This window comes from Homarus americanus, unplaced genomic scaffold, assembly GCF_018991925.1.
Source record: "Homarus americanus isolate GMGI-L3 unplaced genomic scaffold, GMGI_Hamer_2.0 scaffold15810, whole genome shotgun sequence".
NCBI lineage: Eukaryota > Metazoa > Arthropoda > Malacostraca > Decapoda > Nephropidae > Homarus > Homarus americanus.
In genome coordinates, this window is record NW_024723481.1 from 1 (window position 1) to 13,153 (window position 13,153).

General features: G+C 35.2%; 2 protein-coding genes across 2 annotated transcripts; one reads left to right on the forward strand and one right to left on the reverse strand.

The window, feature by feature from the left end:
- The first annotated feature begins 1,065 nt into the window (after positions 1–1,065).
- Positions 1,066–11,597, forward strand: LOC121863477 (influenza virus NS1A-binding protein homolog A-like). Its single transcript, XM_042362150.1, has 6 exons — positions 1,066–1,245; positions 1,459–1,575; positions 2,777–2,973; positions 7,486–7,690; positions 7,896–8,012; positions 11,457–11,597. Exons 1-6 carry the CDS (start codon positions 1,066–1,068, stop codon positions 11,595–11,597), a joined length of 957 nt encoding a protein of 318 aa, XP_042218084.1.
- Positions 11,598–12,158: 561 nt separating this feature from the next.
- On the reverse strand, positions 12,159–12,798 carry LOC121863478 (polyubiquitin-like). Its single transcript, XM_042362151.1, has one exon. The coding sequence runs from the start codon at positions 12,744–12,746 to the stop codon at positions 12,159–12,161; it is 588 nt and encodes a 195-aa protein (XP_042218085.1). The 5' UTR covers positions 12,747–12,798.
- Positions 12,799–13,153: the final 355 nt, after the last annotated feature.

Here is a 13,153-nt window from a genome sequence, read left to right on the forward strand (position 1 = left end):
AGGTTGCTGCATTCTTCGCGGGATTTCATCTTTTCCAATTTCGTAGAAGTGACAATGGAGGAAGAATTTCTTGAGATTCCGAAAGAAATACTGTATTTTCTTGAGTCAGAGTATCTTCATATTGACTCTGAGTTTCAGGTAAAATAATTTTTTTTATTTAATATTACAAACTTTCAACTGACTTTATATAATAAAGTTTTAATCCCAAACTATCAAAATTAACTTTCTCTATTATTTATTGCAGGTATTCTCTGCTGCTATTAGATGGATTACACGAAGAACTAATAGATATGGTTGTTGGTATTTTGACATTTTAAAACGAATGAAATTATCTTTAATTTCAAGTAAACTAATAGAAAAATTAATTAATGAGTGCTCCTCTGATATTAGATTTAAGGTTAACCTTAAACAGCAGACAAACTTGGCGGCCAAAAGGGCAGCCTTATATGTCCAGCCAAGAATTTGTACTCGAAAGAAAATTTATGTCATAGGTGGATCAAAGAAAGAAAACTATTTCCAAAATAAATTTAAAAAAAGTGTCGAATGTTTTGATATCTTTAGGCAGATATGGTAGAAAGTTTGCCCCATGGTAATTGTGAGAAATTCACCAGGAATAGCAGTCTTACATAGAAAAATTTTCGTTGTTGGAGGGATTGGAAAGGAGAGTCAGATTTTGACGGATGGCGAAGTTTATGATCCACAGGAAGATTATTGGACTGGAATATCTTCTATGGTGATCCCACGGTGTAATTTTGGATTATGCGCTCATGGAGGTTATCTCTATGCCTTCGGTGGTTGGACGGGATCGGTTATGGAAAAAAGTATTGAAAGATATGACCCTATTACAGATGAGTGGAGATTATTAGAGTCAAATATGCCAGAAGGTAGATCCAAGTAAGTACAATAACAATTTTCAAATTGGATTTACTGACTAATAGTGTGAACACTGATAATAATGAGAAAATATAACAGTGCCTGTACTTTTGTTTTTTTTACAGCATGGGTATAGTAGAACATCAAGGTCTTATTTACATTGTTAGTGGATATATGAACTTTTACAACCCCATGCATGATCTTCTCTCATACAATCCTGTAACTGGGGAGTGGAGAGCGCTAGCAGGACGTGCTCCACCTCGCTACAACTACATGGGTGTTGCAGTTTTGAATAACTTTTTGTATTTAGTGGGTGGCCTTCTTTTTAATGAAGAAGCGGAAAAATCACTAGAAAGATATTCTTTTGAACAGGTAATATGCATGCTTATTATTATATACAATACAATTTGAATTACAGTAGTGAAAAGGGAGTAAAAATTGTATAACTCCCTTCTTTTCTCTTTCCCAAGACAACAATAATGATTTAAGTATATTGAAGAAGAATTTTTGTAATACTGTATGTAGTGTAATGAAAAGAGGGAGTAAAAATTGTATAACCTCCCCTCCCTTCTTTTCCTTCCACAGAACAAATGGTTTAAGTTTTCATCAATGAATTTTGATCGAAGTATCCCAGCAGTTGTTGCCACAAATTCTCTGTTATATGTCATAGGAGGTCACCGTCAAAATAACCTTAATAGATTGGTAAGAAAGGAAAAATGGCAATGGAAGAATGAAATGAATTAATTATATAGAATGAATTATATTACAATTTTAACCTCTAACTTTTTTTTTAGGTATCTGTCGCTAATGTGGAATATTTCGACCCTAAGAATAATAAGTGGATGAACTGTACATCACTCCCTGAGGGCCGGTCTTATTCTAGAGCAGTCTTAATTTGACTCCCTAAACCTTCCTCAAGACTGACATTATCTTCATATTTAATCCATTTAAAATAAAAAAGGTTTGCTTTCTATCTTTTAATTTAACTTACCTAACATGAAATTTGAAAGTATCCTTATAATTAGTATCTGAAGCTGCATGTGTGGAGCTTTCTCATCACGAGGAGGAGGAGAAGGAGGAGGAGGAGGAGGAGGAATGTAAATCTTATCCTAACTACCTGACGATATACATTTCCTCTGGCAGTCAGAAAAGTTATGTGATGTAGAAATATTATTAGCTGATGGATCAGTTGTGAAGGTGAGTAAGTGAAACATTTATCTGTGAGTGAAGAAACATTTAGGAGAAGTCAATGGAACATTGGTTAACAAAGTCTATCCAGTACAGTGGAAGAAATTATATATTAGAACTGCTCGTCGACTTCATATATACTGGTAAGGGAAAATATTTTAAGTTTTCATAGTTCTATGTAAAATTTTTGTTTTGTTGCAAATGAAATTTTGTTTTTTTAAAATACTTTAGGAAACATCGAGATAACAGTGGAAAACGCACAGGAGTTAATTGCGGCTGCGTAGTAGACTATAATCAATCAAATTTATCTACTCTTTTTTTGACATTTTGAAACAAGTGAAATTGTCTTTAATTCAAAGTAAACTACTAGAAAAATCAATTAATGAGTACTCTGACTCGGAAATAAAGCTTATCCTTAAAAACATACAGTAGCAGCAGCAGCAAAACTTTTGTCCAGCCAAGAATTTGTACTCGAAAGAAAATTTATGTTATAGGTGGAATTAGATACAGATCAAATGAGTATACATTGAAAAGTGTCGAATGTTTTGATACCTTTAGGCAGAAATGGAAGAAAGTTTGACCTATGAAAATTGGAAGAATTTCAGAATTTCGCCAGAAATAGCAGTCTGTCTTACATGGAAACATTTTCGTTGTTGGAGGGATTGGAGGGGACAGTCTGCAGATTTTGGCAGATGGCGAAGTTTATGATCCACAGGAAGATGATTGGACTGGGATATCTTCTATGGTGACCCCACGATGTCATTTTGGATTATGTGCTCATGAAGGTTACCTTTATGCCTTCGGTGGTAGGACGAAGGGATGTGATGACATATCCCCAAATATTGAAAGATATGATCCTTTTGCAGATGAGTGGAGATTATTAGAGTCAAATATGCCAAAAGTTATATCCCAGTAAGTACTGTTTACTGTTAAAAATCAATCATTTTCAAATAAATTTATCTGACTGATAGTGTGAATTACTGATAATGAGAAAATTTTGCAGTGGCCTGTACTGTTTTTTTTTTTTACAGAATGGGTATAGTAGAACATCAAGGTCTTATTTACATTGTTGGTGGATATAAGATCACTTTCGACCACCTGCAAAATCGTGATCTTCTCTCATACAATCCTGTGACTGGGGAGTAGAAGAATTTAGCACCAATAATAGGTCCATCTTCTTTACCAATAGGTGTTGTACTTTTGGATAACTTTTTTTACGTAGTAGGTGTAGGTGGTGGTATTCGGATTCGGGGCCTAAAATCAATGGAAAAATATTCTTTTGAACAGGTAAGATTATTTACCAGTGCTTATAAATTCTTATTATTTTGAATTACAATTATGACGAAGAATTGTAAGTAATTATATAACCTCTTCTGTTTCAGAACAAATGGTTTAAGTGTTCATCAATTTTTTGTCGAAATAGCCCAGCAGTTGTTGCCACAAATTCTCTGTTATATGTCATAGGCGGTGACTGTAGAAAAAGTGACATTGAGGTAAAGAAGAGATTGGTAAGGAAGAATAGAATGAAATGGATTAATGATTAATGATGGAAAACTGATATTAATATATACAATTTTTTAACTTTATTTTTTTTTAAAGGTATCTGTCGCTGTGGAGTATTTTGACCTTAAGAATAACAACAAGAGGAGAAACTGTACACCACTACTTGAGGGTCGGTCTGATGCTAAAGCAGTCACAATTTGACTGACTTTCTTTCTCTTCTCTCTCTCTTCTTGACACTTCCCCAAGCTCAAGAAGCTCAAGAATATCCAACAAAGAAACTTGCAGGTCCTCTTCTTCCTCTTCATCCTCAAACACACACTTAAAATAAAAATAAAAACTTAAATTAATGTATAGTTTTTACTACCTATCCCAGGCTGCTGTAGTTTAGTTTTGCTACTGTTTGGAGGTGAGGATGGAAGCATCACCACCACCACCTCTTACCTCCCCCTCTCTGTTAAAAATTACCAGATATCACCACTACCACTATTTACAAAAAACACTGGTGGGTTGTGTGGTTAGTGTTACATTAGTATTTGAGAATGGCGGCGACACGTGTGGAACTTTCTCATCACAAATTTAATCTATTTAAACTGCTCATAGAATTTATATATACTGGTGAGGATAATTTCGGAACAATCGAGATAACAAAGGAAAACATACAGGAGTTAATTGTGACTGCAAACATGATAGCAATACCCCAGGTTGTACGTATTTGTACAAACTTTCTCAGGAGAGAACTTCATCCATCCAATGCTTTAAGAATTTACAGGTACGTACAGTATAATAATTAATATTATTTTCTTGTTTTGATGTTTTTTATTTGTATCTGTACGTATACAATGCAGAATTTGAACTAAATCCCATTTTTTTTCTTTTTGTTGGGGGAACAGGTTTGCTGAGGCCCATAATTTAGTATCGTTGCTGCATTCTTCACGGGACTTCATCTTGACCAATTTCGTGGAAGTGACAAAGGAGCAGGGGGCTTGAAGAGAAACCTTCCTCAAGACTGACATTATCTTCATATTTAATCCATTTAAAATAAAAAAAAGCTTGCTTTCTATCTTTTTAACTTACCTAATATGAAATTTGAAAGTAATAAAGAACTGACCAAAGCTGTCTAACCGGCCAAGATTAGTTAGGATAAGTGTGTAGCTTAAAAAAAAGGCATCCAAAACATTAATTCAAAAGTTTTCTTTGAGCTGCTGTGACACAACTGGTGATAGCTAAGGTTGCTTATCACATACGTTACAGCAAAACTTTGCTTCCTTGTCATGTGACTTATGCTTAACTATAGTGAAAAAGAAGTAAAAAATTGTCATGTAGAGGGAGTATTTTGATCCTAAGGATAACAAATGAAGAAACTGTACACCCCTGAGGAACGGTCTGATGAGTAAAAAAGTGTATATTTTTTTGCTTTTTTTTATCCAGGTCTTCTTTAATGGGCCCCAGGGTTAATGGGGCCTCTAATCTTAATGGGCCCCAGTTTTAATGGGCACTCAACTAACTTAACACACAAATATTACATATTATTAAATTACCCCAACATACTGAAAGAAAGAGGCTGCTGGCTGTAGTTTAGTTTTGTTATTGTTTGAAGAAGCAACGGAAGCACCACCACCACCACCACCACGGGTATTACCAGATATCACCACACAACTAAAAACAAAACTGACAACTGGTTAGTATTACATTAGTATCTGAAGATGGCGGCTGCACATGTGGAGCTCTCTCATCACAAGGAGAAGGAGGAGAAGGAGAAAGAGGAGGAGGAGAAGGAGGAGGAAGAGGAATGTAAATCTTATCCGAACTACCTGCTAGACTACATACATTTCCTCTGGCAGTCACAAGAGTTATGTGATGTAGAAATATTATTAGCTGATGGATCAGTTGTGAAGGTGAGTAAGTGAAACATTTATCTGTGAGTGAAGAAACATTTACCTCCTACCTACATATCTTTCTCTGCCTGCCCTCCATCACCCACCCACCATTTACACACATATAGGGGGAGGGAAACTTAACTACACTGCCCACACTCACCGTCCGTTTAGGAGAAGTCAGTGGAACATGGTTAACAAAGTATATCCAGTACAGTAGAAGAAATTTCCCTGTTCCCCCAACTTCCCTTCTTCTCCGACACAAATAAAGAGTTGCTTATCCAACTTTCTTCGTCACGAGAGAATCAATGTTTCCAAGCAGTGATTTGATTTGGGCGGCTTGCTTCCTAGCAGTGGTTTGATTTGGGCGGCTTGCTTCCTAGCAGTGGTTTAATTTTGTTGTCTGTCCGTCCATAATTCTCTCACTTTTATGTAATCTGATGGGATTACATTTTATTCCACAGGCTCACCGTGTAATACTGTCAGCGGGAAGCAAATATTTTAAGACCATGTTTACGTGTGAATTTGCTGAGAAAACAACACAGTCAATAGAAATGAAGTTCATGAAACCCAATATATTACGACTGCTCGTCGACTTCATATATACTGGTAAGGGAAAATATTTTAAGTTTTCATAGTGCTATGCTGCTATCTATATGTAAAATTTTATTTTGTTGCAAATGAATAAATGAAATTTTTTTTTCTTTTTTTGTCAAAAACTTTAGGAAACATCGAGATAACAGTGGAAAATGCACAGGAGTTAATTGCGGCTGCGAACATGTTGATGATATCACGTGCTGTACTTGTTTGTATAGACTTTCTCAAGAGCGAACTTCATCCATCTAATGCTTTGGGAATTTACCGGTACGTGCAGTATAATAATAATAATTAATTATTTTCCAACTGTTTATATAATATGTATTTTTATCTGTCCTATACGTAATTTTTTTTTTTTTTTTTTAAACAGGTTTGCTGAGGCCCATAATTTAGTAAGGTTGCTGCATTCTTCCCGGGACTTCATCTTCTCCAATTTCGTAGAAGTGACAATGGAGCAAGAATTTCTTGAGATTCCGAAAGAAATTCTGCTGTATTTTTTGGATTCAGAGTATCTTCATATTGACTCTGAGTTTCAGGTAAAATGTAAATATTTTTTTTTTATTTAATATGTACAACTTTCAATTGACTTTTATTTACAAGATTATTAACCCGAATTTATCTTTCTATTATTTATTGCAGGTATTCTCTGCTGCTATCAGATGGATTACACAAGCACAAGATATAAATAATAGATATTGTTGTTGGAATTTTGACATTTTAAAACGACTGAAATTGCCTTTAATTTCAAGTAAACTAATAAAAAAAGCAATTAATGAGTGCTCCGCTGATATTAAATTGAAGGTTAACCTTAAAAAGCAGACAAACTTGGCTAAAAAGGAAGCAGCCTTTTCTGTCCAGCCAAGAATTTGTACTCGAAAGAAAATTTATCTCATAGGTGGATTCATGAAAGAACTCTATATATCAGATGGGTTTACATTTAAAAGTGTCGAATGTTTTGATATCTTTAGGCAGAAATGGCAGAAAGTTTGCCCTATGAAAATTGTGAGAAGTTCACCAGGAATAGCAGTCTTACATGGGAAAATTTTCGTTGTTGGAGGGAGTGGAGAGGACAGTCAGATTTGGGCAGATGGCGAAGTTTATGATCCACAGGAAGATTATTGGACTGGAATATCTTCTATGGTGATCCCACGGTCTGATTTTGGATTATGCGCTCATGGAGGTTTTCTCTATGCCTTCGGTGGTTGGACGGGATCGGTCATCGAAAAAAGTATTGAAAGATATGACCCTATTGCAGATGAGTGGACATTATTAGAGTCAAATATGCCAGAACGTAGATCCAAGTAAGTACAATAACAATTTTCAAATTGGATTTACTGACTGATAGTGTGAACTACTGATAATAATGAGAAAATGTAACAGTGCCTATACTTTTTTTTTTTTTTTACAGCATGGGTATAGTAGAACATCAAGGTCTTATTTACATTGTTAGTGGACGTATGGACTCTTATAACCCCTTTCATGAACTTCTCTCATACAATCCTGTAACTGGGGAGTGGAGAGATCTAGCAGCACTGAGTGCTCCACCTCGCTACAACTACATGGGTGTTGCAGTTTTGAATAACTTTTTGTATTTAGTGGGTGGTCTTTTTAATGAAGAAGGGGAAAAATCACTAGAAAGATATTCTTTTGAACAGGTAATGTGCATGCTTATAATTATATACAATACAATTTGAATTATAGTAGTGAAAAGGGAGTAAAAATTGTATAACTCCCTTCTTTTCTCTTTCCCAAGACAATAATCATAATTTAAGTAATATGGGAGAAGAATTTTTGTAATACTGTAGTGTAGTGAAAAAAGGAGTAAAAATTGTATAACCTCCCTTCTTTTCCTTTCCACAGAACGAATGGTTTAAGTGTTCATCAATGAATTTTTGGCGAAGTATCCCAGCAGTTGTTGCCACAAATTCTCTGTTATATATCATAGGTGGTCATCGTCCCAATGACCACCTTGAACTGGTAAGAAAGGAAGAATGGAAATGGAAGAATGAAATGAATAAATTATATTACAAATTTAACCACCTAACCACCTGTTTTTTTTTCTAAAGGTATCTGTCGCTAATGTGGAGTGTTTCGACCCTAAGACTAATAAGTGGATGAACTGTACATCACTTCCCGAGGGTCGGTCTAATGCTAGAGCAGTCTTACTTTAACTCCCTTCGACATCCCCAATCAAGAAAGCTTCCTTCAAGACTGACATTTGTCTCCTCCACATTTAATCCATTTTAAATAAAAAAAAAGCTTGTTTCCTATCTTTTTTAACTTACCCTAACATGAAATTTGAAAGTATTCTTATAAAGTATCCTTATGGATCAATGGTACCATTGTTTAATTTTGTCGAAATATCCCAGCAGTTGTTGCCACAAATCCTCTGTTATGTCATAGGCGGTTACGGTTATCATAACTTGGTAAGGAAGAATGGAAATAAGAATAAAATATATTAATAATTCCTAAATATTTTTATAATAATCCTTTATAATAAGTTTTAATCTAAAACCAGAGGATAAAAAGTGGAGAAACTGTACACCACTCCCTGAGGAACGGTCTAATGATGCTTTAGTAGTCTCAATTTGACTCGAAACCTTGAGTCTATCCCTCCTCCTAATCACAGCCTATTAACATAAAATGTACCGGGAACTTGATATATTAATGCTAGAGCAGTCTCAATTTACTCTCTTCTCTCCCAAACTGACAACTGGTTAGGTTAGTCTTACATTAGTATCTGAAGATGGCGGCTGCAAGTGTGGAGCTCTCTCATCACGAGGAGGAGGAGGAGGAGGAGGAGGAATGTAAATCTTATCCTAACTACCTACTAGACGATATACATTTCCTCTGGCAGTCAGAAAAGTTATGTGATGTAGAAATATTATTAGCTGATGGATCAGTTGTGAAGGTGAGTGAGTGAAACATTTATCTGTGAGTGAAGAAACATTTCTCTGCCTGCCCTCCATCACCCACCCATCATTTACACACCATATCGGGGGAGGGAAACTTAACTACACCGCCCACACTCACCCTCCATTCCTTATTGCCGCCCAGGAGAAGTCAGTGGAACATGATTAACAAAGTCTATCCAGTGCAGTGGAAGAAATTTCCCTGCTCTCCCCTAACTTCCTTTCTCCCCCGACACAAATAAAGAGCTGTTTATTCAACTTTCTTCGCACGATAGAATCAATGTTTCCTAGCAGTACTTTGATTTGGGCTTGCTTCCTAGCAGTGGTTTGATTTTGGTTTGCTTCCAAGTAATGGTTTGATTTTGTTGTCCGTCCGTCCATAATTCTCTCACTTTTATGTAACTTCACAAAACCTATGCTATGACAACGACTCTTCACCCAGACTTTTACGTCCCCTTAATGTATGTATAAAGGCAGTATGAACGAACGAACAAACTTGAAAAAATAAACGATGGGGATTACATTTTATTCCACAGGCTCACCGTGTAATACTGTCAATGGGAAGCGACTATTTTAAGACCATGTTTACGTGTGGATTTGCTGAGAAAACAACACAGTCAATAGAAATGAAGTTTATGAAACCCAATATATTACAACTGCTCGTCGACTTCATATATACTGGTAAGGGAAAATATTTTAAGTTTTCATAGTGCTATGCTGCTATCTATATGTAAAATTTTTATTTTGTTGCAAATGAATAAATGAAATTTTTTTTTCTTTTTTTGTAAAAATACTTTAGGAAACATCGAGATAACAGTGGAAAACGCACAGGAGTTAATTGTGGCTGCGAACATGCTGTTCATGCCCCGTGCTGTACTTGTTTGTACAGACTTTCTCAAGAGCGAACTTGATCCATCCAATGTTTGGGGAATTTACAGGTAACGAATTTTTATTTTGTAAATTTTTTTATTTTGTTCTGTTCTGTTTTAATTTGATTGATTCTGATTCGATCTAATCCGATTCTAGAGAGGATGTGTTCCTTTTTTTTTTTTTTACAGGTTTGCTCAGGCCCATTATTTAGTAAGCTTGTTGAATGGTTCGCGGGACTTCATCTTCTCCAATTTCGTAGAAGTGACAATGGAGCAAGAGTTTCTTGAGATTCCTAAAGAAACTCTACTATATTTTTTGGATTCGGAGTATCTTCATATTGACTCTGAGTTTCAGGTAAATATTAGATATTTTTCTTTTTATTTAATATTTATTTATTGAAATTTTTTTTTTTATTGCAGCTCTCACTTTCTTTTTCTTTTCTTTTGTTATATTGCAGGTATTCTCTGCTGCCATCAGATGGATTACACAAGAAATAACTGATAGACTTTGTTGGATTCTCGATATTTTAAAACGAGTGAAATTGTCTTTAATTTCAAGTAAACTAATAGAAAAATCAATTAATGAGTGCTCTGACATCAGATTGAAAGTTAACCTTAAACAGCAGATAAACTTGGCTAAAGAGGAAGCCTCCTTTTATGTCCAGCCAAGAATTTGTAACCGAAAGAAAATTTATGTCATAGGTGGATCAAGGAAAGAATTCAATATAATGTGGAATAGATCAGAGGAATATCTACTTAAAAGTATCGAATGTTTTGATACCTTTAGTCAGAAATGGCAAAAAGTTTGTCCTATGAAAATTGGGAGAATTTCACCAGGAATAGAAGTCTTACATGGAAAAATTTTCGTTGTTGGAGGGGTTGGAGAGATAGACGCTCAGATTTTGGCGGATGGCGAAGTTTATGATCCACAGGAAGATTATTGGACTGGAATATCTTCTATGGTAATCCCACGGTGTGATTTTGGATTATGCGCTTATGGTGGTTATCTCTATGCCTTCGGTGGTTGGACGGATTCAATGGAAATAGGAAAAAATATTGAAAGATATGACCCTATTACAGATGAGTGGAGATTATTAGAGTCAAATATGCCAGAAGCTAGATCCAAGTAAGTACAATAACCAGTACAATAACAATTTGGATTTACTGATAGTGTGAATTACTAATAATAATAATGAGAAAATGTCGCAGTGACCTGTACTGTTTTTTTTCCTTTTTTTTTTCTTTTTATAGCATGGGTATAGTAGAACATCGAGGTCTTATTTACATTATTGGTGGATATACGGACACTTACAATCCCCTGCATGATTTTCTCTCATACAATCCTGTAACTGGAGAGTGGAAGAATCTAACACCAATGCAAGGTCCACCGTCTAAGACGATAGGCGTTGCAGTTTTAGATAATTTTTTGTACGTAGTAGGTGATGGTATTCTGGATGAAAATTCAATGAAAAGATATTCTTTTGAGCAGGTAAGATTATTTACCAGTACTTAAAGTTTAATATTGTAACCAGGAAGTGGAAGAATTTTTGTAATACTTTAGGAACAAAGGGAAAAAATTGTATACCCCCCTCCCGCCCCCTTACTCTTGTTTTAACCTTTTTTCTTTTACTTTCCCACAGAACCAATGGTTTAAGTGTTCGTCTTCAGAGTATTTGGGTCGAAGTAGCCCAGCAGTTGTTGTCACAAATTCTCTGTTATATGTCATAGGCGGTTACTGGAGTGGTTTGAATGGAATTGGAATGGTAAGGAAAGAAGATTAAAAGAATGATTAATATAAAATGATAAATATTGATAATAATATTGATAACTTTTTTTTTCTTTTTAGATTTCTCTCGCTAATGTGGAGTATTTCGACCCTAAGAATAACAAGTGGATAAGCTGTACACCACTCCCTGAAAGTCGGACTAATGCTATAGCAGTCTTAATTTGACTACTCGAAACTTTGAAAACCTATATACTGATGTCCTCCTCCTCCTCCTTCATCCTCACTCATTCTTATTTTAGTAAATAAAAAGCAAATAAATAAATGTATAGTTTTTTACTACCCTATATGATATAAAATTGTATTATTCTTTGTAAACTCTACCCAACCTATCCCAACATACTGCCAACTACCTGCTAGGTCACATTGCAAATTAGCCAATCGAGAAAACAAAAATACTCAGTTTTTCACATTGCAGTATGTGATAAAAAAACAATGCATAAAATAATTTTAATAGTGTTTATTTGGTTCGGTTAAAATAATAACAATGTGCAAAAAGAAATTAAATCTTTTCCATTCCATACATTAAAGGAAATTTGAACATTTCATCCGGAATACTTTATTTTTTCACAAAGATCTGCATTCCTCTATGACGCAATACCAAAGGGGGGAGTGTACATTCCTTGTGGATATCGTCTGAAGATTCTACTTCTAGGATAATGATCTCTCCTGTAAGGGTAAGGGTTTTCACAAAGATGTTGTTTCCTCCTCTAATAAGACGCAGTGTAGATTCCTTCTGGATATTGCAGTCAGAAAGAATGCGACAATCCTCCAACTGCTTACCAGCAAAGATCAATTTCTGCTGCTTTGGTGGGGTGCCTTCCCTATCCTGAATTTTTGCCTTTACATTTTCAATGGTGTCTGAAGGTTCTACTTCTAGGGTAATCTTTCCTGTAAAGGTTTTCACAAAGATCTGCATTCCTCCTCTAAGACGCAATACCAAATGGAGTGTAGATTCCTTCTGGATATTGTAGTCAGAAAGAATGCGACAATCCTCCAACTGCTTACCAGCAAAGATCAATCTCTGCTGGTCTGGGGGGATGCCTTCCTTATCCTGAATTTTTGCCTTTACATTTTCAATGGTGTCTGAAGGTTCTACTTCAAGAGTAATAGTCTTTCCAGTGAGGGTTTTCACGAAGATCTGCATGATGTACTGCAAAGAAAACAATTCATTAGTAAAATTTTAGCCACAGTATAATTCTTAAATAATCTTAAATTTAAATATCTACAAGATTGTTGAGCATGTTATAGTAGGTAGCAAGGCAACCATTATATATGAAAACACAAGACTACTACATTAATATTTTATACACATATTGTACAGTACACATAAATCTTGGCTTTAACCAAAGTAACTACATACCCCCCCCCACACACACACACACACACATACAGTATAGAGCAATAACACATGTACTGTTCATTTGCAGTCTATCTTCTGTGTAACCTAGCTATGCATATACAAATATAGTATAATAAAATTAAATGCCTAGCATTTATGGGCTTTAGGCAGAAATGGCAGAAAGTTTGCCCAATGAAAATTGAGAGATGTGG